Source organism: Balaenoptera borealis (genome assembly GCF_965194805.1).
Source record: "Balaenoptera borealis genome assembly, chromosome: 20".
Classification (NCBI taxonomy): Eukaryota; Metazoa; Chordata; class Mammalia; order Artiodactyla; family Balaenopteridae; genus Balaenoptera; species Balaenoptera borealis.
Window position 1 is genome coordinate 12,049,667 of NC_138879.1, and position 24,899 is coordinate 12,074,565.

Here is a 24,899-nt window from a genome sequence, read left to right on the forward strand (position 1 = left end):
GAGAGACGAGAGCTCACGGAGCCCTGCCAGGCGAGGGCCCGGCCGGCCGCGGAAGCGCAAATACTCCAGCTTGCTGCCTGGCCTGCGACCCAGCGAAGGCAAGAAGGTCAAGTGAGTCTTGCATGCATGGGCCCCAAGGGGTGCCTGGGGCCGGAGGTTACTCAGTGGCGCTGGGCTGGCCCAGGTTGCCCTTGAGGCCCGGGCAGTGGGGGCTGGGCTCCTCTCTGGCTTCCGTGGCCGCTGGGCCTCCCTCACAGCTTCTCCTGAAGACCCAGAACCCCAGGCCAGCCGCGGTGGGGAGCGTCTGGGGCACTGAACCCCTAGCAGACAAGCCCCTCCCCCTGGGCCTGGGGCGTGGCCACACCAGCTCCATGCACCTGGCCGTGGCCGGGGCCGTGGCATCCCTCCTGCCAAGCCCCAGCCCCCACCCGGCCCCACGAGTGCGAGGCGGCGTTGCGTAAAAGCCTCTTTATCTGCACCGTATAGAGTCGTTGGTCACGCTGCGGTGCTGCGCACGGCTGCCGGCGCGCGGTTATTATCCATTACCCGCCCGGCGCAGTCATTGGCGCACTCCGGGGCCTGGTATAATTGTCCTTCTCGGCTACAAATTGCCTCTCCCGGCAGGCCCATTTGCATAAATCCTCGAGCTCCTCCAAACACGATTGGCGCGGCGTGTGCGCACTGCATCAATCCTGATGATTTGGTAATAATAGTTAAATCGGCACTAAATGGTTCCTTCAATTAAGACAGAGGCAAAAAATTAATCTCAGGGCTTTATGTCACAAAACATTAGCAAACGCGGAGAAGGTTACAGGGAGGGGAGTTCGCGTAGGCTGCTGTGGGCGGGGAGGGGATGCACCATATGGCTGTGGGGCCTCCCCAGGCTGTCCCTCCGCCCTGCCCAGGTGTCACCCGGTGGGGGCTCCAGGGGCCTCCCTTTGAGGACCAGCCAGAACTGTAGGGGCTGCTGGCTAAGACCAGAGCCTGGCAGGGGGCCCTGCTGGGGAGCCCCTGGCGAGGCTGCCCCATGCTTTGCTCGAGCCCGCCTGGCGCCAAGCCCCTGCCTGACCCTGGAAGCCCCATCCTGGTGCTTGTATTGTGGCCACTTTCTCCACTGACCTGAGAAAACAGGCCCTGGCTGGACGGGGAAGGAAACCAAGACCAGGGCCCTCCCTTCCTAAGGGTCGGGGTTCCCTCCTACCCTCTCCCCATCTCAGGCTCCTACCCACTCTCCATCCCTCTGTGGGGCCCCTGCCCTTCAGTAGCTGCTGACAGTTGGGCCCAGGCAGGAAGTGGGAGGGCCGAGGCCCCGGGGCCAAGCATGGTTCCGGGCCGGCTTCCTGCCCGGCCTCTCTGGGCAGGAAGGTAAAAGTTGACGTCTGGCCGCACAAGGCCAGGGCCGGGCCAGGGCCCTCAGCCTCCATCTGTGACTCATTTTCATTAATGCTATGTGGGTAAGGGAGGGAGTAGGTGAGAGGCCCAGCCCCCAGCCCCTGTCTGGCAAAGGACAGGCAGCCAAGCTCCCAGCCTCACACCTGTGGGACACAGGGAAACAGGCTCAGAGTCAGCAGCTTCCAGGGCCCCATCTGGGAGCTGGGTGGGGGGTGCAGAGTTCCTCCTTTGAGACGGAGAATTGAGGGCAGGGAACAAAGCTCTGAGGGATCTGAGCCCAGCACTGGGGGTCCCTGGGGGCTAGGAGGCAGAGCCTGGGCACGAGTTTCTCTGGCTGCTGCCCCCCACATCCTCTTCCTGGCAGTGGCAAAGATGCTCGGGGTGGACCCCTTTCTCAGGGGCCTCTCCTGATGCCCTCTTTGTTCCTAACTACGGTAGCTGCTGGTCTTTGCACTCACTAAGTGACCTTAGTGAGTGCAAAGGCCAGCATGATCCCACCCCAGCCTTGCAGAGAGGCACAATTTAAAGCATCCCCATTTTCCAGGTAGATAGACTGAGGCCACAGCACAGGTCACACAGTGGCCCAGCTGGCCACAGACCCCTGGCCCCTGAGCACTGGGCTGCCCCTCCCCAGTGGGCAGAGGGGGCTAGCTAGGTAGCGGGTGCCCAGGTGTCTCAGCACTGGCTTGGCCCCCCTGGCCTCCCAGCAGCTCTGTGTGCTTAGAGGAGACTGGCCGGGAAAGACGCAGGGCCCTTACAGGGGCAAGTGGGTCTCCCAGACATACAGCTGCACCACATGACCCACCACGGCGCCCTGGCTGCCGCCACAGGGACTGTCTCGGGGACAAGGCCCAGGCGCCCAGGTGTGACCTGCACCCCCCGTGCTCCCAGGGCAGTGCGGTCCAGCCTGAGCCTGCTGTGCACCGAGCTGCGGGGCGGCGATGATGAGCCCTCGAAGAAGCGAGGCCGGCTGGAGAAGGGTGCCTACGTGGGCCTGCAACCCGCATCTGCGGTGAGTCCCACAGCAACCTCACCCTCAAGCCCAGGTGCAGGATGTCAGATGGACAGGACAGGGGGCAGGCGGTAGACCAGCCCCAGGCCAAACACTGCCACCCCGCCCTGCCCCGTGCCACCATCCAGCTGGGGCCCCACTGCTCAGATGAGCAGACCAGGCCTAGCGAGCTTCATGTGCCTCACACAGAGGCGGCCTCTGAAGCTGCAGGTATGACCAGGGGCCGGTTATGCTCTGTGACACCTCCCCTCCCTCTGCTCACTCCAGCGGGAGGAAAGGAACACACAGTTATCATAGGTCACAGGAAGGCTTTTCGGGAGGGAGGGCCCACGATGTCCACCATGTCAGGTGCATACCTGGTGTAGTGGGTGGATCAAGGGCACTGCCCCTCCCTTGGGACAGGCTCCCCCAGGGGTGCCAGCACCCCATTCCTTCTCAGTGCAGTGGGTGCCTCCCACCCCTCACCTATTCTAGGGTCCTGGGAGGGACAGGTGAGAGGTGGGTTTGAGTCTGTTGTCACTTTGCCTGTCCCTCCCAGAGCAGGAGGCTGGTCCCTCTCTCTAGGACACGACAAACACTTGGGCCCTTGGCCTCCCTCTGCCAAGCTGAGTAGGCTGGGCCGTCCAAGGCGGCTGTGAAATGGGGGACAAGACAGGCACAAATTTAGGCTCCAGTGGGCAGGTCCTGTGCCCCGGGGCCAGACTCCCTCTCAGGCATTTTGGAGGGCAGGGCCAGCGAAGTGCCACCTTTCAAGCCCAGCACTGGCAGAGGGGAGGCCGAAGGTCGCAGGGCCGTGGCTCAGGGTGGGGGACCCGGTGACTGCAGCCTCCACCTGCCCGCTTACAGGAGAAGGTTCGGTGCAAGAAGAGCAGTGGTCAGGGTGACCTGGCATCTGCAGTGGCCCACAAGGTGGCCCAGCTGAAGCCGAAGGTCAAGAGCAAGGGGCTGCCCACCAGCCTCAGCCCCTTCCGGCGGAAGGAGGCCACCCCAGGGGGTCGCATCCGGAAGAAGCTGTCACGAACCAAGAGCGCCAAGGTGTCTGGGGCAGCCAGGCACCCACAGCCGGATGGTGGCATTGCTGGCAGGGAGACACCTAAGTTCCCAGCCCAGCCGGCAGCGGCCGCAACACATGAGGCAGGCAAGTAGTTGGTCTGAGCAGCGCAGCAGGACCTCCATGGTCACTGGGGGCTGGGGGAGTGGGTGGGCGGGAGCTGGAACAGCCATCAGAGCCTGGTCAGGGCTCACTGCGTATGCCGGACACAGGGAGAACCTCTCACTGGCCCAGGATGGGTTCTCCGTGCCCCACCCCCTTACGGGGCGCCACAGGGAGAAAAGAGGCTGCTGGATGCATCCTGGAAAGAGGGGCTAAAAATAGCCCTTCTGCCTGCTCCAGCCCGCCTTCCTGCAGTGTCCGGCCGGGTGACCTGGAGGGGTTATCTGGCCCCCAGCAAACGCACATGTCCAGAAACAGGAGCCTGGAAAAATAGATGCTTCCTCACTGCCAGCCCCTGCCCTCTCCCCCAGGTCCCGCCTGAGAAAGAACAAAGGGAGGGAAGAGGAAGCAGGAAACAGGAGGGCATCTGGCAGGGGGACGAGGGAGGAGAAGGGGCTGCCCTGGGGAAGGGGATCCCCAGCCCTGCAAGGTGGGTGCACCACTGCCCAGCGCATAAGAAAGGAAAACTGAGGCAGAAAAAGGGAGGTCAGAGAGGCAGCCCCTTTTCCTTTCTGGTCCAAACACCCTCACCTGGACACCTGGCCCAGGTGCCTGCCCTCGAAGCAGCCCCAGGATGACAATGACGGGCTCCACTCAGCCCCCAACCCATCCGTACATGCGAATGATCCGCTCCCCCGACCCCACCCCAAAATGGCACTGCTCTGATGCGAAATCACCTGGACCACCCGCCTCTCCCCAGGCAGCGGCTCGGACAGTGAAAACTGCAAGGGTCTATTGGAAACAGAGGCACCCGCCAAGGAGCCCGGGCTGGCACTGCACGCCGGGGCCCGCGTGGCCGTGCTGGGGCCCTCGCCCTCCTCCGTGGTCAAGATGGAGGCCAACCAGAAGGCCAAGAAGAAGAAGGAGAGGCAGGGCTTGCTAGGTACCCAGGGGGCGAGGGCGGGCTGGGGCAGGCCTGGCCCGTGAGGGCCCCAGCAGGCAGCTGGGGCTCCTGCGACGGCCTCCCTCCCTCCCTCCCCAGGGGCCTGCCGCCTGTCCAGCCCCGAGAGTGAGGTCAAGGTCAAGAGGAGGACGGTGAAGGCCAAGGTGGGCAGCAAGCTGGAGCAGGCCCCGGGGCGCAGACCCCCAGGTGGGCCCGGCAAGAAGAAAGCCAAGGGCAAGGCCAAGGGCAGCCTGCGGGCAGAGCCGGGGGCCGCACCCGGCAGGGAAGCCCTCTGCAGCCCCACCCGGGCCTTCACCTGCCACGAGGAGGGCAGCAGGCTGGCCAGTGAGCGCCTCAAGAGAGCCACGCGCAAGAGCACGGTGCTCCAGCCAGGGCTGCGGGTGAGGGCCAGTGGGCACCCCAGGGTCCTGGGCCCAGCAGGGTGGGTGCCAGATGTGAAAGGCCTTCGGGGACATTTACTCCACTCTTTTTCTCTACTTGCTACACCAAGTCACACTCTGGGACTCATATTCAGGGTCACACTCAGGGTCAGCCTGAGTCACACCATGGTCAGGCTGGGGGCAGGAAGGCTGGGGCCACCCTCACCTCAGCCCCTCCCCTCCGACAGCGGAAGAACGGGGCCCTGTCCATCGCCCTGTCGCCCCGCAACGCCAAGGCCATCCTGGGGAGGGGCAGGAAAGCGGGCAAGGTGAAAACCAAGGCTGTCAGCAAACAGGTAGCATCCCCACCCCGACCTTGGGGCCCAGCCAACCCTGACCCCTCCTGCCCCTCCCAAGAGAGCTGACACTTCTGACCCCCCAGGGCAAGGGCCGGGCGGTGAGCCGGCTGCTGGAGAGCTTCGCAGTGGAGGACGACTTTGAGTTTGAAGACAGCAGCAGCCTCTCAGAGGAGGAGGAGGAGGAAGAGGAGGAGGCCAGTGGCCCCCTGAGCGCCGAGCAGAGCGCCGCCTTGGGTGAGCGGCCGGGAGGGGACGCTGAGCGTCTGGGGCCAGCAGTGGGCGGGTGGGGGCCAGGTGCTGACACCCCCATCTCCCCAGCACGCTCATGCACCATCCACAAGGAGGACCTACAGGACGGGCTGCCCGTGCTCATCCCCAAAGAGGACAGTCTGCTCTACGCGGGCAGCGTCAGGACCCTGCAGCCCCCCGACATGTAAGGCCCGGGCGTGCTCGGGGAGGGACGTGGGCTGAGGCCTGAGCGGGAGGTGGTGGATGCGCAGGCCTGTCTCATGCTCCCCTGCCCGTGCCCCTCAGCTACAGCATCGTCATCGAGGGTGAGAGAGGCAACCGGCAGAGGATCTACTCACTGGAGCAGCTGCTGCAGGAGGCGGTGAGGGGACAGCCCCTGCTCGGCTCACCACCCCAGGGAGGTGGGCCTGGCTGCACCCAGCCCCTCCCGGGCACCCCTTGGCCAGCCCTGCCCACTCACGGCCGCCACCCCGACTGGTCCCGCAGGTTCTTGATGTCCGGCCACAGTCCAGCAGGTACCTCCCGCCCGGCACGAGGGTCTGTGCCTACTGGAGCCAGAAGTCCCGCTGCCTCTACCCAGGCAGCGTAGTGCGAGGTGAGCCCCGCCCAAGGACCCCCAGGGAGGCCCATCAGCCCCTCCCCTTAGACGAAGCTGCAGATGAGAGGCCCCTCCGAGCCCCCACCCGAGTGCCAGGGAGGGGACCCTGTCTCTCAAGGAGGGCCTTCCGCCAGCCCTGCTTCCCAAGCCTGAGCCGGTCAGACAGAGCAGACGATAGCATCAGCTCCCTGGTCGCCAGGAAAAGGCGAGGGGGGACCTGGGGTGAGGACAGGGTGGAGCCTCTGGCTGTCCAGAAGGCCTAGCAGAGAAGGGGCCCCAGAGCCCCAGACCTGAGGGTTATAAACTGGTCACCTGGGCACCAGCTTTCCTGGGGTAAATCCTTCTGCCCCCTCCCCCAGGCACAGGATGTGGGGGCCCTGCGGTCTGACAGGTGCGGGGGCAGGTGGGCGGGCAGGCCTCAACCAGGCATGTGTTTGCACACACGCGCGTGTGCGTAGGGAGAGGTCGGGGCCCCGCATCCCTGTGAGTGTGCCCTGGGATGCGGGTGATGGATGGCGGTAATATTGCCTCTCCGGCCACACTCCGGGAGGTGGAGGGGAGGCAGGCTGCTCCCAGCTGCCACGGCAGCTCCAAGGTCAAATGTGATCAGGGAGCAGAATATCCCAGCATCATCTGTCAGGCGCTCCGGAGCCCATGCTGTCATCCTCCCATCCCGGCCACCTGGCCACCAGGGAGAACCCCGTGGGCCCCGAGCAGAGGGCCCCGTGCTCAGGTGGGCCCTGTCTCCAGGCGCCTCCAGTGATGAGGAAGAGGACCTGGACTCCGTGGTGGTGGAGTTTGACGATGGGGATACTGGCCACATCGCCGTCTCCAACATCAGGCTGCTGCCTCCGGACTTCAAGATCCAGTGTGAGCCCCAGGGCCCTCCAGCGTGGGGTCCTTACCTTTCTGGGTCAGCCCCTATGGCTGGAGTTGGGCTGGGCCTCCCCTGGGCCCAGACAGTCTCCCAAGGAGGGAGCAAGGGGAGGCAGTCACCCCGACAGCAAGCGCTGAGGCCACTGGTCCACTCTGCAGGCACAGAGCCCTCACCAGCCCTGCTGGTGTCCAGCAGCTGCCGAAGGACCAAGAAATCTTCCTGCGAGGCACCCCCGCCTGGTGAGGCCACTGCTCCCAGCCTGTCTCCCAAGGCACATGATGGCCCTGAAGCCTCAAAGACCTCCGGGAAGAAATCCGTAGGCAAAGACAAAGCTGGTACTCGCGGGACTGCGGGGACCTCGGGTGGGGAGGCACCCTCGGGAGTGGGGGGGCCAGAAGGGGCGGGCAGGTAGTTCCTCTGACTCTCCCTGGCCTCTCCCCAGGCAAAGCGGAGCTCCTGGCCTCCGGTACCAAGCCCTCCGCGGGGGCCTCAGACCACTTCCTGGGCCGCCGGGGCAGCCCGCTGCTGAGCTGGTCAGCGGTGGCGCAGACCAAGCGGAAGGCGGTGGCCGCGGCCGCGGCAGGTGGCAAGGGGCCGGGTGTGCTGCAGAACCTCTTCCAGCTCAACGGCAGCACCAAGAAGCTGCGGGCCCGCGAGGCGCTGTTCCCCGTCCACAGCGTGGCTGCTCCCGTGTTTGGCAACGGCTTCCGCGCCGACTCCTTCAGCAGCCTGGCCAGCTCCTACGCGCCCTTTGTCGGCGGGGCCGGGCCCGGCCTGCCCGGGGGTGCCCACAAGCTGCTGCGGGCCAAGAAGGCCGAGCGGGCGGAGGCCGAGAAGGGTGGGCGGCGGCGGGCTGGCGGCGAGTTCCTGGTCAAGCTGGACCATGAGGGCGTGACCTCCCCCAAGAGCAAGAACTGCAAGGCGCTGCACGCGGGTGACAAGGACGTGGGGCCCAGGCCAGGGAGGCCCCTGCCCAGCCCCAGCTATGGGCACCCGGCCCTCGTGGGCAAGGACAGGAAGGGGCGGTCGCCTGTCCACCCGCTGCCCATGGGGCTGGCGCTGCGCAAGTTCGCAGGCCAGGCCGAGTACCCGCTGCCCTGCGACAGTGACTGCCACAGCTCCTACTCGGACGAGGAGGAGGACGGGCCTGGCCTGGCCCCCGGCGTGCCCTCCCGCTTCCTCGCCCGCCTTTCCGTGTCCTCCTCCTCCTCGGGCTCGTCCACCTCCTCCTCCTCGGGCTCCCTGTCCACCTCCAGCCTCTGCTCCTCGGATGACGAGGGCTCCTCCTACAGCTCAGACGAGGAGGACCCAGCCCTGCTGCTGCAGACCTGCCTCACCCACCCGGTGCCCGCCCTCCTGGCCCAGCCCGAGGCCCTGCGCGCCAAGGGGGCTGGCCCACACCCGCACGCCCAGCGCTGCTTCCTTTCCAGGGCCGCGGTGGCCGGTGGGGGCGTGGGCGCGGGCCCCAGCGGTGGCAGACCCAGGCTCAAGCGCAAGGAGGCCCTGAGCTTCTCCAAAGCCAAAGAGCTGTCCCGGAGGCAGCGGCTGCCCTCCGTGGAAAACCGGCCAAAGATCTCAGCCTTCCTGCCCGCCCGGCAGCTCTGGAAGTGGTCGGGGAACCCCACACAGGTAGGTGGGCCCAACCATGCACACTTACACACAAGACACACCATCTGTCTCTCCTACACACTCTCTGCGTCTCTCTCTGTCATCCTGTCCTGTGTCCCCTGCCCGCCGCCTGTCCCCGAGGCTCCTGGGTCCTCACCGCCCTCTGCCCCTGGCTGTCTCCTACAGAGACGTGGCATGAAGGGGAAGGCCAGGAAGCTGTTCTACAAGGCCATCGTCCGGGGCAAGGAGACGCTTCGCATCGGGGACTGTGCCGTCTTCCTGTCGGCTGGGCGGCCCAACCTGCCCTACATCGGCCGCATCGAGAGCATGTGGGAGTCGTGGGGCAGCAACATGGTGGTGAAGGTCAAGTGGTTCTACCACCCAGAGGAGACCAAGCTGGGGAAGCGGCAGAGCGACGGGAAGGTGGGGCCTGGGGGGGGCAGGGGATCCGAGGGTGTGGGCAGGCTCAGACTGGGGGGCCTGGGAAGGGGTATCTCAGCAACTGGCACCAGCAGCCAGAAGGGGAGTGGTCATCTATGGACATCCCTCACCCCCAGTTCCCACACCTCAAGGCCTCCCGGCCCAAGGGTGCTGTGGGCCCCACAGGGAGTAAAACGGCTGAGGGCTCAGGCCCCAGAGCCAGGCCACCTGGATCCCTCCCCAGCTGGGCCTTTGTGGCTCCCCATGCAATGGGTGACAGTTTCACCTTGTGGGAGACTGTGGCCCACAGCAGCCTGTAGCACCAAACAGGTCCTGCCCTCAGCAGCCCATGTCCCCCACCACGGGCCCGCTGATCCCTGCCTCCCAAGGTCAACCCAAGACAGAAAATGCCCCCAGCTCACTCTCCAGTCTTCCCTGAGAACCATGTTTGCAGACGGTGCAGAAACAAGTGTTTTTCCAATTCTGCCAGCCCGCTGGGGTTCCGGGTGCAGACCCTGGCCACACAAGAGCTTAGCCAGAACTGAGGGTCCCGGGTCGGGTGGGGTGCGCTGGCCAAGGCCAGACCTGACGCCGAGCACTCCTCGCCCCCCTTCCCCAGCAGAACGCGCTGTACCAGTCCTGCCACGAGGACGAGAACGACGTGCAGACCATCTCCCACAAGTGCCAGGTAGTGGGGCGCGAGCAGTACGAGCAGATGACACGGAGCCGCAAGTACCAGGACCGGCGGGACCTCTACTACCTGGCGGGCACCTACGACCCCACCACCGGGCGCCTGGTGACGGCCGATGGTGTGCCCATCCTGTGCTGAGCCTGCACAGACCGGCTGCAGGTGACCCACCCGCCCCGCCATGCCCAGCGCCAGAGCCACGGGGACGTGAGGACGTGAGGACCCAGCCCCACGCCTCCAAGCGGGAGGCTGGCCCACACCTCGGAGGGGCAGGTCTGAGCAAATATGCAAACCCACCAAGGCAAGATCCAGGCTTTTTTATTATTTTCCCTGGAAAGAGAGAGAGCTTTTGGGCATCAGAACCCAGTTCCATCCGTCTGCTGCGGAGGGTCAGCTGTGCCCCGACTGGGACCTACCGGCCCTCTCTGTTTTCCCACATCGGCAGTTCACGAGAGATTAGAATCCAAGCCATATTTTCCCTAGTACCTCCGACTGTCTCCCACCAGGGAAAGCAGAAATCAGGTGTGTTGTCTATTTATTTCTCTATGTAAATATTGTATTTCTGCGGGAAAGTTTTATGGAAAAAAAGCCGAAAAGGATTTTTTTTTCCTCACACGCGTAACGAGGGTATGCGTGCGTGAGTGTGTGTGTGTGTCTATGTATGTGTGTGTGTAGAGATTTTGTTCTGGGGGGGGTTTTCTTTGAAAATGCACTGTTTTCCTCAGCCTAGCTGAGTTCCAACTGGGGCGTCTGTGACGACAGAGGCAGCTGGGGGCGGGGGCAGGGGGGCCAGAGGGCACAGGAGAGGTCGGACAGGACCCTAGGTTACACCTGTTGATATCTTGGGGGGACTGTCTAAGATGGAAGTCACACTCAAGTTTATTTCCTTTTAATTCATCTCCTGGGAAAAAAAGGACTGGGGGGGCGGGTTTGACGATGAGGGTCCCTCGGGGAGAGAAGGGATGCCAGAAGCAGGCCCCCCAGCCCGAGAGTGTGACAGCAGCCATATATGTATCTTACCTCTGTTTAAGACAAAGCAAAAATGAACAAATATTTTAAACTATCGATAAGAAAAAGTGATGTTTTGATTTTATTTCCTGAATGCTCCAAGTTATTTCTGATTTCCGTCTCAATGGCCAGCTTGTCCAGCCTCCACTCAGAGCAAGGAAGGAACTGGCCCCCGCCAGCTCATGTGGAGGTTTCTGGGACTTTTCTGTGGCCACTTGGCAGGGCCGCTGGCCTGGCAGGCTAGTGCTTGGGGCACAGAGCAGGGTTCCTCCTGCCCACAACCCAGCCTCGGGTGCATGGAGCAGCCCTTCGCCCAGCGCCCTGGCTACCGTGTGCCGTGTGGGTGTCCCAGACCCTCAGCACCACCCCTGTAACCCTGGAGAACTCATCACACCTTCACTTCTCCTGAGGCCAAGAGGGACAAGCAGGGCAAGCCAGACCCGTGGCCCAGCAGCCCTTGTCCCCGAAAATACGCACTGAGGGCCACGTGCTCCTATGTCTCACCACACTAAGTCTCCCCTGGCCACACTGGGAGCCCCAGGAAAGCCCCCCAAGTTAGCCACTGCTCCTTAGGACGGGCTCTTGTGTGACCCACAGACACAGGCCAGGTACCTGGGAAATAAGGGATGTCAGTGGGTGCCCAGGCCCCTTTTTCTTTCCAACCAGGAAATCACCCCTCCGCCGCTCCTGGTGGCTTCACGGGAAGTATAGGGACAGGGAGGGGTTCCCCTGCACCCCAGCTTTCTTCTCCCACCCCAACTCTCCCCTTTGTCTCGGCTCGAGTGCAATATTTCATTCCTGGTGGTCGTCCTGGAGAGGCGGCTGAGGTCCTGCTGGCGGCTGGGGAAGTGGGAAGATGCTGTGAAGCGACGCGGCCAGTGCCAAGGCGTGTGCGGGGAAGGCCCAAGCACAGAAATGAGAACCTGAGGCTACTTCCAGCCCCAAGCACCGAGGCAGGAGCGAACGAACAGGCAGCCTTTTCTTGGCCCTCCTGCCCTCCCATTGGTTCTTCTCCCTAGTCCATGGATTTTTGTCTTTTGCTTTTCTCTTCCCGTCCCCCTCTGTCCGTGTGCGTGCGGACAGCGTGGCCCCTCCCACCATGGTTAAACCTGGCAAAAGCACGACTCTTGTAAATGTGTAAACTAAGAGGATGGTTGAATTTTTTTTTCAATGTAAACACTAAAAACAAACAAAAAAAAATACAAAGGTTTTATGAACAGCAAACTCTATGTAAAGGCATTTTAGTATTAAATTTTTTATTGATAACTTGCTTAAGAATAAATATATGAACTATTGTGCAGGTTTTCAATGGTCCGGAATCCTAACTGCACCCCAGTGTCCGTGTGCGTGTCCCATGGGGACTCCCTGGAGGCCCCAGAGGCTAGGGTCTCAGCAGATGAGGGACTGGGACATCTGGGTCAGGCCTACCTCGGCTGCGGCAGCCGAGCAGAGCCCCTTGGGGTGCTGGGCCCGTGAGAGGCACATGCAACCAGGATGATTTTGGGGTGGCCTTGGCCTTTGAAACCCCCCAGGATGAGGGTCCCTTATCTTAGGAGATCTCCCCCATGGTGAGTGAGATGTTCAGCCTGAACCAGTCCATGTGGCCAGGCCGGGAGGGGAGGAGTGGAGGGCACAGACACAGGAGGAAGGGTGGTCCCCAAAGTGCAGGGGAGGGGTCTGCGCAGACCAGACAGCAGACGCCCTCCTCAAGGAAGGCATGAATTTACTCATTTGACAAACATTTTCAGCTGTGCAGGAGTAATAAACAGCAGTCCTGATCATTCAACAGCGGGTTGGCCCCCCAGGGCCTGAGGGGTGTTGGGCGGGGGTACATCTCAATGCATCCCCCGGCCACAGAGCCCCAGCCAGTGAGGCTGCAACCCCGAGGGCTTTCCAGGAACCCTACCAATTTGGGGGGGTGCTGTTTTTCCTCCACCTCTAGGACCCCCTGGGGAGGGACCCCCTCAGCTGGGATTGGGGACCCTGATGAGGGAACCCCAGGTCAGGGCAGATAAGCATGGGGCATGGGGCTGTGACCACTGTGACCAGCACTCCCCTCCCCCCCAGCGCGCCCCCGCCCCCCGCCCCCGCGGGCCATTTGCACATATGCACAGACACACTGCCAGCCCACCCACTCTGGGGCTGCCCCGGGCCAGCCCTGACCACGCCCCTTTCCTCCGGGGGAGCAGAGGGGCAAGACCCCTCCCTGGGATGCAAAAGGACCGGCCCGGCCCAGAGCATGGAGACCGAGGCCAGGCGAGGCCTGACAAGCTCTTCCCTTGGCCCCTTCCGAGCCCAGCAAGCAAGAGTGGTTAGAGTGGGACTCCTGAGCCGGCGGCCTGGGGCCGCAAGGAGTTGGGACAAACAGTCTGAGTGCCCAGGTTCAGCTGTGCCTGAAGGCAGGCGCCCTAGCCCTTGGATTCTCCGAGTCCATGAGTCAGCAGCCCCCACTTTGTGCAGGTGAGTTGGGTTTCCAGCTGCTCAGAAGGGAAGCCCAATTCCAAGGGCTTCAGCAGGGAGAGGGAGCGAGTGGGTCCAGAGGAGGCCTTGGGACCAGGACGAGTGACAGAAGAGGTCTGAGAAAGGAATGCCTGCTGATCAGGGTTTCTGGCTCAGAGCCCTTCTGTCGGGGGAGAAGGGGGCAGAGACCCCCTGTGAGCCTGGAAGACCCATCTTCAGTACCTTCGGTTACGTGCTGCAGCAGAGTCCACGCAGGACCTGGGCCAGAGCAGGGGAGAGGGTAGGTGAGGAACACAGCAGGTGGCCAGGAGGGCCGGAAGCTGGAGCCGGACTGTGGCAGAGGCTAGACCCTGAGGGGCCCTCAGTGCAAGACAGGGTCTGCACTGTCTGCTGGACGATGGGACACACCGAAGGCTCTAGGCAGAGAGTCCGAAATCAGATTGAGACCACTCCCTCTGTGACCCCAGAGTCACAGTTACAGAGGCTTGTCCAGCATCTGAGGGAGGAGTTGACACCAGAGAAAGACTAAGGGCCTGGGGTGGGGGCAGGAGCACAGGTTTGGGCTGGAGGGTGAGGGGGCCCTAAGGGCCAGAAACCAGGGAGGGGCGCCAATGGGCCCAGGAATGTGGGCAGGTGGGGGTGAGCTGGGGGGCAGGTGAATACTGGGTCACAGCAAGTGAGGACCACAGCAGGATTAGGTGAGCCCCCAGGGGTCCGTCCCCAGCAGCCCCATCTCCTCCTCCCCTCCCCCACCCACCCCCTCTTCCCACCTTAACTCAGACAGGGTGGCCCTTGCCTTCCAGAACCTCCTGCCTCCCAGAATAGGGCCTGGGCAAGGGACGGGGGTGGGCACGTGAGGCTGCAGAGCCCCAAGGGTTAAACACACGGGACTACGCTTGGATCAAGACAAACGAGCCATTATGTGAAATGCTGAAGCAAGATTAAGTGATGGCATTGGGTGAGTGAGATCAATAAAAGTGATGTTTTATCAGGTAGAAATGACAATCTGGCTGATCACAATTTGTTTTTAATACCACAAACCAACTGGGGACAGGGGTTTAAATGTTCGTGCCCGGCTGGGGCGAGGTGGCTGGGGGCTGGGTGGGGAGCTCAGACCCAGGCCAGGGATGGGGGAGCTCGGCTCTGCAGCCTAGCCATTGAGAGGTCACCTGGGCACTTAGCCAGCCAAAGGCCGATGACCAGCCAGGCCCTTGGCGGCCTCCTGAGTCTGCGCAGAGGCCCTACCAGGTTAGGAGGGACCCACCTCTGGGGCCCCTGAGTGAGGAAGTGGACCAGGGCAGCACCAAATAGGGTGACCCTAAGGGCTCCCTGGCTCCCAGAGAGAAGCTGGGTTCCAGACCTCCAACCTCCATGCCCCCTGCCCTCTGCTGCCACCCACCCCATTCCCCAGGGCTCCTGGTGACAAGCCAGCACCCCTCCCAAGCCATTTCTGCTCTAAAAGTCAGGCCACCTGCTGAGATCCAGGACCGTGACAAGAGCAGGGCTGCTCGGAGCACAAGGTCCAGGCAGACAGACAGGCTAGGGATCACCAAGGTGAGGCCCCACTCAGTGCGGCCCCCGGGGCCAGAGTGCCACTGGCAGGGGCGAGAAGAGGCCCGAGTGACTCGGGCCTCTGGAGAGAAGGACGGGAGGAAGTGGGCTGGGCGAGGTGGCCGGTGGGAGCGCAGCCCGGGACCACAGAGTCCTAGTCTGTGAACCGGGTCCCTGACGCTTGCCCACTTATGGGAACGGGGTGAGGTTCATGGGAGGTAGCAAGGGATTTCTGGACCCACATGTGGGCAGAGCCCTTTCTATGGGCCACACGCCACTGCCCAGGTAGGAAGAGAGTGACCGTCAGAGCCCTGGTCCGGGCGCCTCACAATGTCCACCACGCCACCCCCTCTACGCCCTCCTGCCTGGCAGTGACAAGGCTCAGAGTGTGGGGACATGCGCAGGCCCCGGGCTGGACATAGTGGAGCTGGATTCCACCCCACTGTCTGCCTCAGGGGCCCGACTCTCCCCCACTTGGGGATGCCTCAGCACCCAGGAAGCTGCCCCAGCAACTCCACCAAGGAGCCCCCTGGCCTCCCCAGGGGCTTGGCCGGGGATTGATGGGGCTTCCCTCTGGGTGCACTGGGGGCACTGCTTACCCTCCCCAACGAATATTCACGGAGCCATCTAGATGTCACATATGCATCCACTTGCTGCCCCTATGTGAGAGGGGATGCCTGGCGGGTCCCCAAAGCCACACCTCCCTCCCTCCACGCTATCCTGGGACCCCAGGGCCCCCATGCAGCCCCCGGCCCAGCCCTGAAGATGGCAGGAGCGTGGGGGCTGCTGGGGACAGCGCTCTGGGACAAAGAGGACCCGAGGGAGAGAAACGGGGTGAGCAGAGGGACCGAGGGTGGGAGCGCTCTGAGCGGCAAACTGGGCTGGGGGCCAATGTTCCTCCTTCCTGCCTGCCCCCCTTCCGCCTACCGGCTGCCCCTTCGCCAGGCTCCAGCTCCCAGAACTCGGCCTGACAGGTGCGCTGCTCATTTGTCAAGCTCTGTGTCCTTCTGAGGCCAGCCCAGGCCCCAGGGACAGTCTCCACCAGACCTGCCAGGGACCAGCCCCCCGGGAGCTGTGGTGCTGGATGGGGTGGTGTGGGCCCCGACGGACAGCACTGGGGCCCCTTCCTTCACCCCCCTCTCCAGGAGCCCAGACCAGCTCTGATGAGAACAGAAAGCAGGTCAGTTACTCAAGGCATGGCAGATTCGGTCACACCTAGATAGCCTGGCCAGCACAGCGCGAGGCCGCTGCAGGACATGGGAACCAAGGCCATAAACCGAACAGTCTGGGAGGGGCAGGCCCCCTGAGTTGTTCCGCTCCCTGACTCCACATTCTGCTGTCTTAACACCCCCTCCTCAGAGGTTCCTGTCCCCGCCCCACACCCTCACGAGACGTGGGAGGGCCCAGTTCAGGCAGAAAGAGGACAGGCTGGCCTCCAAACTACTCCTCTGTGTTTGGTGCCATATTGAAGGGATCGAGTCTGGAGCCAGAGCTCTCCGGGCATTTACATCAGTTCTGAAGTTCAGACACGTTTCAACTTCTCTTCAGCCTACTCGAATCTCGACGGCTGGGGAGAAGGCCCTCCCCAAGAGGAAGAAGCAGCGTCTAGAAGCAGCCATCTCGGAAGAGCAGCCAAAGAATTGTCCTGTTACTTTGCTGACCGAGAGTGAGCCGCTCAGAACCGAGAGAAGGGCTTGGAACAAGCTTGCCACACAGCTGTGGGCACCTAATGCCACTGCAGAGCTTGGCAAAGCTTTTATTTTCTTAGGTTCCAAGTTCCCCTGACCGAATCCTTTGCCCCCGTCCTCTCCTTAAACTGAGCTTTCAGATGCTCTCCATCGCAAGCCACCCCAGCCTCAGGGTCAGCGGGGCCTACTCGAATGAGTGTTTCCCGCCTGACTGTGGGGCTCCGGAGGCAGACTGCATCCATCTTCACAAAGAAAAGGCAAGAGACTGACCCAGCACCCTACGCTTGCTGGGCCAATGCCTATTGTTCTGGGAAAAACTTCACCAGTCCTGTCTCCCTCGATGGAGAAGGACAGGGGCCCCTGGTGATACCCAGGGCTAGCGGGAAAGCAGCCAACGCCTCCCGCCCTTTCCAAACATCCTAGAATCAGCCATCCTGCCCATCAGAGAAGGACATGGCCTACATCTTTTCTCAACTCCCGCAGATGTGATCTGTTCCTGGCAAGAGCACAACTTGTTTCCATCTGTCTACTCATCCATCCATCCGTCTATTATTTCAACAAGTATGTGCTGAAGACCTACTGTGTGCTGGGCCCTGTGCCAGGCACCAGAATGAAGCGTCGAGGGCATTACCCAAAGTCCCCGCCCTCCAAGAGCTTGAGCTCAACAGGGAAGAAGGCTGGCACAGAAACCATGGCATCTAGTGAACCCAGAAGCTGTGCAGGGCCCTCCTTAGCACAGAGCAGCTGCAGGCCGAGAAATCCAGGTCAAGGACCCGGTGCGGGGGAGGGGAGCTCCTCTCCCAGGAAACTCAGCCCCTGACAGAAGCACTTCTAGGGGCATCCACAGCTGCTTCCTTTAACCGGTTTAATCTGAAGAAAAAAATTACAGCTGAAGCAGCTTTCAGAGGACGGCAGGACTAGGGGTTTGCTGGGTAGGAACCGTCTTCCACTGGCATCACCTCAGAAAACAGTGACGCGGAGAAAAACTCTAGGCCTGAGTTCTCAGCTCTGGGGCAGGCTGGCCCTGAGGCCAGCAGGAACTCTGCTCTTCCTGAGCCTGGGAGTGGAGACTGGGGCTCCACTGAGAAAAAGCGCTCCAGATGGCAGTGGGGTGGCTAAACCCGAGGCCTCCCACAGCCCCTCTGCCCCAAGGTTCCCAGCAGTCAGCAGCCTCAGGCTCCCCAATCCTACCCGCAGTGATGGAATGGTCCAGAGGCCTCCCCACAATTTGGTTTGCTAAGAGGGGAAAGTTAAAACCACCCTTTTTTTTTTAAATGGGCAGAGTACTTTTTATTTATTTATTTTATTTATTATTTTTTTTGGCTGCGTTGGGTCTTCGTTGCTGAATGTGGGCTTTCTCTAGTTGTGGCGAGCGGGGGCTACTCTTCGTTGCGGTGTGCGTGCTTCTCACTGCGGTGGCTTCTCTTGTTGCGGAGCACGGGCTCTAGGCGCGCAGGCTTCAGTAGTTGTGGCGCATGGGCTTAGTTGCTCCGTGGCATGTGGGATCTTCCCCGACCAGGGCTCGAACCCGTGTCCCCTGCATTGGCAGGCGGATTCTTAACCACTGCACCACCAGGGAAGCCCAAAACCGCCCTTTTTATTTGGGAGCTTTTTTTTTTTAAATAAATTTACTTATTCATTTATTTATTTTTGGCCGTGCTGGGTCTTCCTTGCTGCACACGGGCTTTCTCTAGTCGCAGGGTGAGTGGGGGCTACTCTTCATTGCGGTGCGCAGGTTTCTCATTGTGGTGGCTTCTCTTGTTGTGGAGCTCGGGCTTTAGGCATGCGGGCTTCAGTAGTTGTGGCGCATGGGCTTAGTTGCTCCGCAGCATGTGGGATCATCCTGGACCAGGGCTCGAACCCGTGTCCCCTGCATTGGCAGGCGGATTCTTAACCACTGAGCCACCAAGGAAGTCTGTATTTGGGAGCTTTTGAACAAGTTTAAGATCTTGCCCCTTGTCAGGAAATCTGTTTTCACTTATAAAAAACAGACTCGGGGGCCGCCGGTGAACAGGGGGAGTGTCAGGAGACTCCGCACTGACAGGGTAATTACATTTTTCTCCACCAGGTCCTTCAGCCGACCCCTCTGATCCTGGGCAAAGCATCCCAGGCCTGGGGCTCCCCGAGGTTCCTGCAATGGCTCCCTTCTTGGGGTGCACATTGGATGCAGGCTGGAAGTGGGTGTGGAGGGACCCAGTAAGAAGGGGACACTAGCCCACTGCCAAGGACAGGACGGCGCCAGGGCAGCCTCTGCTCAAGCCACCAAAAATTCCGTGGGATCAGCAGGGAAACCACGCCGCCCCAGCCCCACGGGACTCCCTCCTGAGGCCACCCGTGCATGCGGAAAGCCAAAGCGCTTGAAGGCTGCCCAAGGCCACTGTCCCAGTGGCCCAGAAGCCCCTGGCCCAGCAGGAACAGCCTCCTCTGCAGTCCACACCCAGATGACCAGGGAGAACTGCTTCACACAGCACATATGAGGCCATGCGGGCAGCCAGGCCACACTCTAGTCATATAACCTCAGCCTAGCCAATCAGGGTGCCTCTGCCACTGTGATTGGTTTCGAAGTGTGTATGTGACCCAAGCTGAGCCAATCAGGGTCTAATCCTGGGATTCTCAGGTGAGCTGGAGATGTAAGCACAGCCCTGCTTGGAAAGCCAGGTAGGGTGCATGAGCCCACGGTAACGCAGGTGAAGCCTCTATCTCCTGGCTTGGTACCGGCCTCCTGCAGAACCAAGCCCTGACCCGATCAGGTCACTAGATAAGATACAGGACGCCCAGTTTAATTCGACTTTCAGATAAACAAATAACTTCTAGTAGAAGTATGGTCCGTGCAGTAATAGGGATATACTTATACTAAAAATTATTCAACGTTTGAGATTTAAATTTAACCCAACATCCTGGGACTTCCCTGGCGGTCCAGTGGTTAAGACTCCGTGCTTCCACTGCAGGGGGCACAAGTTGGATCGCCGGTCAGGGAACTAAGGTCCCGCATACCGTGTGTCACCGTCAAAAAAAAAAAATTTTTTTTAATAAATAAATAATAAATTTAACCCGACATCATATAGTTATTTGCTACTGCGGGACAACGCGTTGAACTTGAAACCCAACTGTTCAATATAAACTGGGTGCTCCCCAGCCCACCTGGCCATAAGCAGGTGTACCCAGCAGCTGTCCCTCATGGGACAGGAAGGGTGCACACAGAGGAGGCCGAGAAAGCCCTGAAGGAACAGGAGGCCACTGGAGCCTGCTTCTGCCTAAAACCCATGGCCTCCGTGGAGCCCTGTGATCTGCTGACTAAGGAAGAAGCAGCCCAGTTCTGGCAGGGGGAGGACACTGCCCTCCAGCCCAAAGGAGGGGCTAATGCCAGGGTTGGGGGGTATGCTGGGACTAAGAGGGGTAGCTCCCAGGTCCTCCCCTCTCTGCCTGTGCTCCTCTCCAGCACCAAGGGCACATCAGTCATCCAGAGCTTGGCCACCTGCCTCCAGTCCCTGCCTTGCCTCCTATGCTCTGGGAAAATGGGGGCAAGGGGTGTGGTTATGGCCACTCCTGTGTCCTGCTTAAAGAGTAGGGGGACAGCCTTGGGCATCTCGGGGAAGGGAGTGATGGGAGCTTCATAGTCTTGAGCCCCCTCCACCAGATGGGTGGAAGTTTGCAAAGTTCTTAGCAGGGTCTGTTTCTCTTGGCTTGTGTCCCAGCTATGGGCCCTTGGACAAGCCACTTGCCTGCCTGAGACCTGCTTTCTCTGTGAAAATGAGATGAAATGTGAGGCCAACAGAACAGCTCACTGGTGGAGACTCCTGCATGCTCTGTGTACCCCATGGTCTCTGAGCTGCTGCGCCTAAACAATGACACTATCTGCAGGGAGGGACAGAGATACAGTCCACTGGTCATTTCTTGTCTTCAGCATCATCTCCTCGTTTCAAGTTACCAGGAGAGGCAGAGACTGTGTTGCTCCAATATTTGTCTTTCCCTTTTTCCTCAGTAATAGAACCACAACTTGTAACTGGGCACCTGGCTGTCCAGAGTCAAGATCACATTTCCCAGCTTCCCTTGCAGCTATTCTGAGTTCTGGGCAATGAGGGTGAACAGCAACATCATGTGCAATGGGATGTGTCCTTAACATAGGGGCTGTGCTCTTCTTTGTCCTTTCTCCTTTCCTGCTGGTTAGAATGTACATGTGATGGCTGGAGCTTGAGCAGCCGTCTTGGATCATGAGGAGGAAGCCACATTTGAGAACAGTAGAGCAACAAGACAGAAGGAGAAGGAGCCTGGGTTCCTGATGACTGTGGAGCCTCCAAAGCTGCCCTGGAGGCTTTATGTGAAAGAGAAAGAAATCTCTCTCTTGTTTAAGTCACTGTTATTTTGGAGTTTCTGTGGAAATGAAATCTAATCCTCACTGAGTGTTGGATCTGGTTCACTCCACCACCCATCTCTCAGGCTCTCCTTATCTTGCTGCTTGTCTGTCGGTGCTGAGGACTTCCACTTCCACCTCCTGCCATTCCCTCCCAGACCCCCCACCCCCATTCTGCTGGGACACCTCTTTTAAGAGTCTCTGGGGCAATGTGATCTCTGATGTGGTTCATTCTCAGTCCTGATGTCACTACCAGGTCGGGCCCTCTCACAGCACAGAGCGCTCATCACAGCCTGTAATTATGTATTTATTGTGGATTTCCTTGACTGCCTGCTTCCCAGGACTGTCATTAATGTGAGGGCAGGGCCCCTGCCTGTGTGGGTTCACCATTATGTCCCTGTGCCCAGCTCAGGACCTGGGCACAAGTGTGCACCAGGTGGGTGCTGGCCCTGCTGACACCACTGTCCTCCCCACCCCCACTCCTCAGCTCCCACAGCCCCTACTGCTTCCCACCCTCCTCCCTTGCCCTCCCTCCGCCAGTGCCCAGAGTTTCCTCCACAGCTCTCCTTGCTCTGCACCAGTCCTGATCTTGCACTGGATCTCCAAGCCCCAGGGCCTTCCAGCTATCCACACCAGCCACATTTCAGTTTCTGAGTTCTGGTTTCAGAGGTGAGGAAAGAATTGACACTGGAACTCCAGAAGCAGCTCCAGTGCTTACTGGTGGTGTGGCTTCACTTCTCAGGCCCTCCCCCTCTTCCTGTCCTATCAATGGGGATAATACCACCCCCATCCAGGTAAGCATCCTATTTACAGGGGCATTAGGAAGATCAGGAGGTGGAACATGTTCCCCCAACCCCCAATGGCTAACAGTAAAAGACAGACAATCTCAAGTGCTGACATAGGCATGGGGCCACCAGAAATCACCCACACCACTGGTAAGAGAGGCGGTCAGGACTGACATTTAGAGAACTGGTGGCATCTACTAAAGCTAAATATTGCCTCCTCAGCAACCCCGCTGCCAGGCACAAACTCAGAAGACATGCACTAGAATGTTCATAGCAGCACTGTTTGTAAACTTTGGAGATTACTTGCATGTCCATTAACAGGAGACTGGGCGAATAAACTGGCATGCCCATACAACAGGATACAACCCGGCAACGCAAAAGAACACAGCACGGACACACACAGCATGGGAGAAATCACATAGCTCACGTTAAGGAACAAGGCCAGCCTCAGGACAGGCGGTGTGGCTCCATTAATAGGAATATAAAGATCAGGCAAAACTAATCTCTAGGGAGCACTTCTGGGGTTTGGGATGAGAGGGGGCACCAGGGAGCCTCTGGTGGGCAGTTATCTGGGTGGGATGGTGGTTGCATGGTGAACACAAATGGAAACTCCATCCACCTGTAAATCTGAGATTGGTGCTCTCCCCTCAAGATTTTTAGATGAACTGATTGATTGATTGATTGATTTTTTAAAAATAAATTTGTTTATTTTTGGCTGTGTTGGGTCTTCGTCCCTGCTCGTGGGCTTTCTCTAGTTGTGGCGAGCTGGGGCTACTCTTCATTGCGGTGTGCTGGCTTCTCACTGCGGTGGCTTCTCTTGTTGCAGAGCACGGGCTCTAGGCGTGAGGGCTTCAGTAGTTGTGGCGTGTGGGCTCAGTAGTTGTGGCGCACGGGCTTAGTTGCTCCGCAGCATGTGGGATCCTCCCAGACCAGGGCTCGAATCTGTGTCCCCTGCATTGGCAGGAGGATTCTTAACCACTGCACCACCAGGGAAGTCCCTGATTGATTTTTTTTTTTTTTTTTTTTGGCTGTGTTGGGTCTTCGTTTCTGTGCGAGGGCTTCCTCTAGTTGCGGCAAGTGGGGGCCACTCTTCATCGCGGTGCGCGGGCTTCTCACTGTCGCGGCCTCTCTTGTTGCGGAGCACAGGCTCCAGACGCGCAGGCTCAGTAGTTGTGGCTCACGGGCTTAGTTGCTCCGCGGCATGTGGGATCCTCCCAGACCAGGGCTCGAACCCGTGTCCCCTGCATTGGCAGGCAGACTCTCAACCACTGCGCCACCAGGGAAGCCCCCCTGATTGAGTTTTAATTTTCTTTTTTTGGCCACACCACGCGGCATGCAGAAATTCCCAGACCAGGGATCGAACCCGTGCCCCTGCAGTGGAAGTGTGGAGTCTTAACCACTGGACCACCAGGGAAGTCCATAGATGAATTTTTAAAAAGAGGAGGCATGGTCTGGGGACACAGAACATGGGTCCACAGGACAGTCTTGTCACTGTAACCCCCCAGACCAGCCCTCATTCCTCCTCCTCTATCCCCTCTTCGATTCAGGACTCGCTGGTCTCCCGCCCTGAGGCTCCGGGCTCTGCACAGCCCCCCAGCCAAACCGCACACTCCCAGCAGCCATGTGCTTCTGTGCTCTCATGCTCCTTCTGATCCGTTCTCTCTCTTTGACCTTGACAGGCATCACCACACTGGCCTCCCTGGCCTTGGGTCGGGGCTGTTCTGACAGCGCCAAGGGCACCTGCACATCCTGACCCTCTACGCCAGAAGGTGCTCGTGCTCTTACGGACACGCCCTCCCCACTCCTGAGCAGCATGCCGTCCGCCTGCCCTGGCTTCCTTCCACACAGCGGGAGAACCCAGGTCTGAGATTGGCACTCCTGATTCCAGGCCATCAAATCCCAACTTCTGATCTTGGCCAAGTCAGGGATGGCAAATTGGTCATCTTATGGGCCAGCTGCAATTGATTAGAGGGCTGCCTGGAGAATGTGCTGAGAAGGATTCTGAGGCCACCTCTGGGCTCCTCAGAAAAGAGTGGCTGATGGATTAGTGACATCTGCCATATGTGATGGAGGAATGCAAGGCAACCTTGCTGTCCCTGAGGGCCATCTTCACTCTAAAACTCCCACTGCCCCCATACAGGCTCCTCGAATCCCACCAAACCCACCACCTCCCTGACTACAACGAATGCTTATAATGACAGCTCACGTGTATTTATTGAGCCCATAATTACCAAGTACAAGACTGCTAAGCACATCACGTAGATTCTCTTTCAACCTGCCTGATAATCCTGTTATTATCACCACATGACAGGTGGGAAACCAAGGTGGGGTACCTGGTCCAGGTCCCCTGACTCCCACATAGTGGGGTGTGCACACAGCCAGACTCCCCAGAGCCACATCCTTGGACCTCGAGGTTTCACCTCTGTGCCCTGTGCCTTTCTTCACCTTCTCCAGTGCTTCAACTCCTACCTGCCCTTCAAAGCCACCTCAAGTGCCACCTCCTTCCCTCATCTCCATTCTGCAAGGAGTCCCCTCCCTCCCGAACCTCCCAGGGGTCCTTGGCTCAGGGTGCCTCATCCTGAACTTGTTCTGGCTGTACTTGTTGGACCATGAACTTCACACCTGGAACACATCCTTTCCTCCTTGGAGCCTCCTGGGGCTGAGACATGGCCTGGCAGAGAAAGTCCCCCTGAAAAGATGTGTTGAGTGAATAAACGCTCCCTGCCTCAGAGGGAAGCCTGTCAGACCTCTCCAAGGCAAAACGCATGGTCCATCCATCTCCAGTGTGTGCTGAGCACCTGTGGATGGGTGCAGGCACCAGGAGGAGACAACAGTGAGCAAGACCAGTCCCTGCCCCTGGGACTTATGGTCCCAACAGGGCCCTGTGACAGCTGCTTATGAAAACGAAGCATCAGGGAGAGCTCCTGGAGGAGGAGGAGGCGCTTGAACTGCATGGCCCACGTGCGCTGACAGGCATGCTCCACATCCACTGCTCTGCCTCTGTGTTCAACTCACCACTTGCACGTTGTCTTCCCACTCCTGGAGAGGCTTGGAATGGTTCTGCACCAGGGAGGGAGGGGCTCAGCCCAACCCTGCCCCCATCATTTCTCAACTACCTCTGCACAGGATTGCACAGAGGTTTCACTTACATCCTATGTCACTGCCTACAAAACAGCAATGTTTCTAAGATGCTTTTATTCACACTTCAGAACAGGTGCTGGACACCTCCTCATTTCTCTGCCCCAGCTGCCCTACCTTGTGGCTTGAGGCTGACCTGTGGGCACAGTGTTAATAGGAATTCAGCCAAAAAGGAGCCTGCAGGTGAGAGGAGCAGGCAGGAGGAAAGTGAGGTCGGTATATATATCACCAGGCTCCTC

The 24,899-nt window shown here is 59.9% G+C and overlaps 1 protein-coding gene across 4 annotated transcripts in view; it reads left to right on the forward strand.

Moving 5' to 3' along the window:
• Positions 1-11,982, forward strand: part of BAHCC1 (BAH domain and coiled-coil containing 1) — a 58,657-nt gene extending 46,675 nt beyond the window's left edge. The window contains exons 14-28 of one of the 4 annotated variants that reach the window (XM_082373570.1): positions 1-111; positions 2,284-2,404; positions 3,251-3,546; positions 4,322-4,500; positions 4,600-4,664; positions 5,129-5,236; positions 5,323-5,473; positions 5,558-5,672; positions 5,774-5,849; positions 5,975-6,083; positions 6,837-6,956; positions 7,122-7,298; positions 7,406-8,592; positions 8,758-8,994; positions 9,611-11,982. In XM_082373570.1, coding sequence (XP_082229696.1) covers positions 1-111; positions 2,284-2,404; positions 3,251-3,546; positions 4,322-4,500; positions 4,600-4,664; positions 5,129-5,236; positions 5,323-5,473; positions 5,558-5,672; positions 5,774-5,849; positions 5,975-6,083; positions 6,837-6,956; positions 7,122-7,298; positions 7,406-8,592; positions 8,758-8,994; positions 9,611-9,820 — 3,262 coding nt within the window. In that variant the 3' untranslated portion in view covers positions 9,821-11,982. Of the gene's footprint in view, positions 112-2,283; positions 2,405-3,250; positions 3,547-4,321; positions 4,501-4,599; positions 4,902-5,128; positions 5,237-5,322; positions 5,474-5,557; positions 5,673-5,773; positions 5,850-5,974; positions 6,084-6,836; positions 6,957-7,121; positions 7,299-7,405; positions 8,593-8,757; positions 8,995-9,610 lie in introns of all 4 variants that reach the window. The other 3 variants (XM_082373567.1, XM_082373568.1, XM_082373569.1) reach the window with 3 other exon arrangements.
• Positions 11,983-24,899: the final 12,917 nt, after the last annotated feature.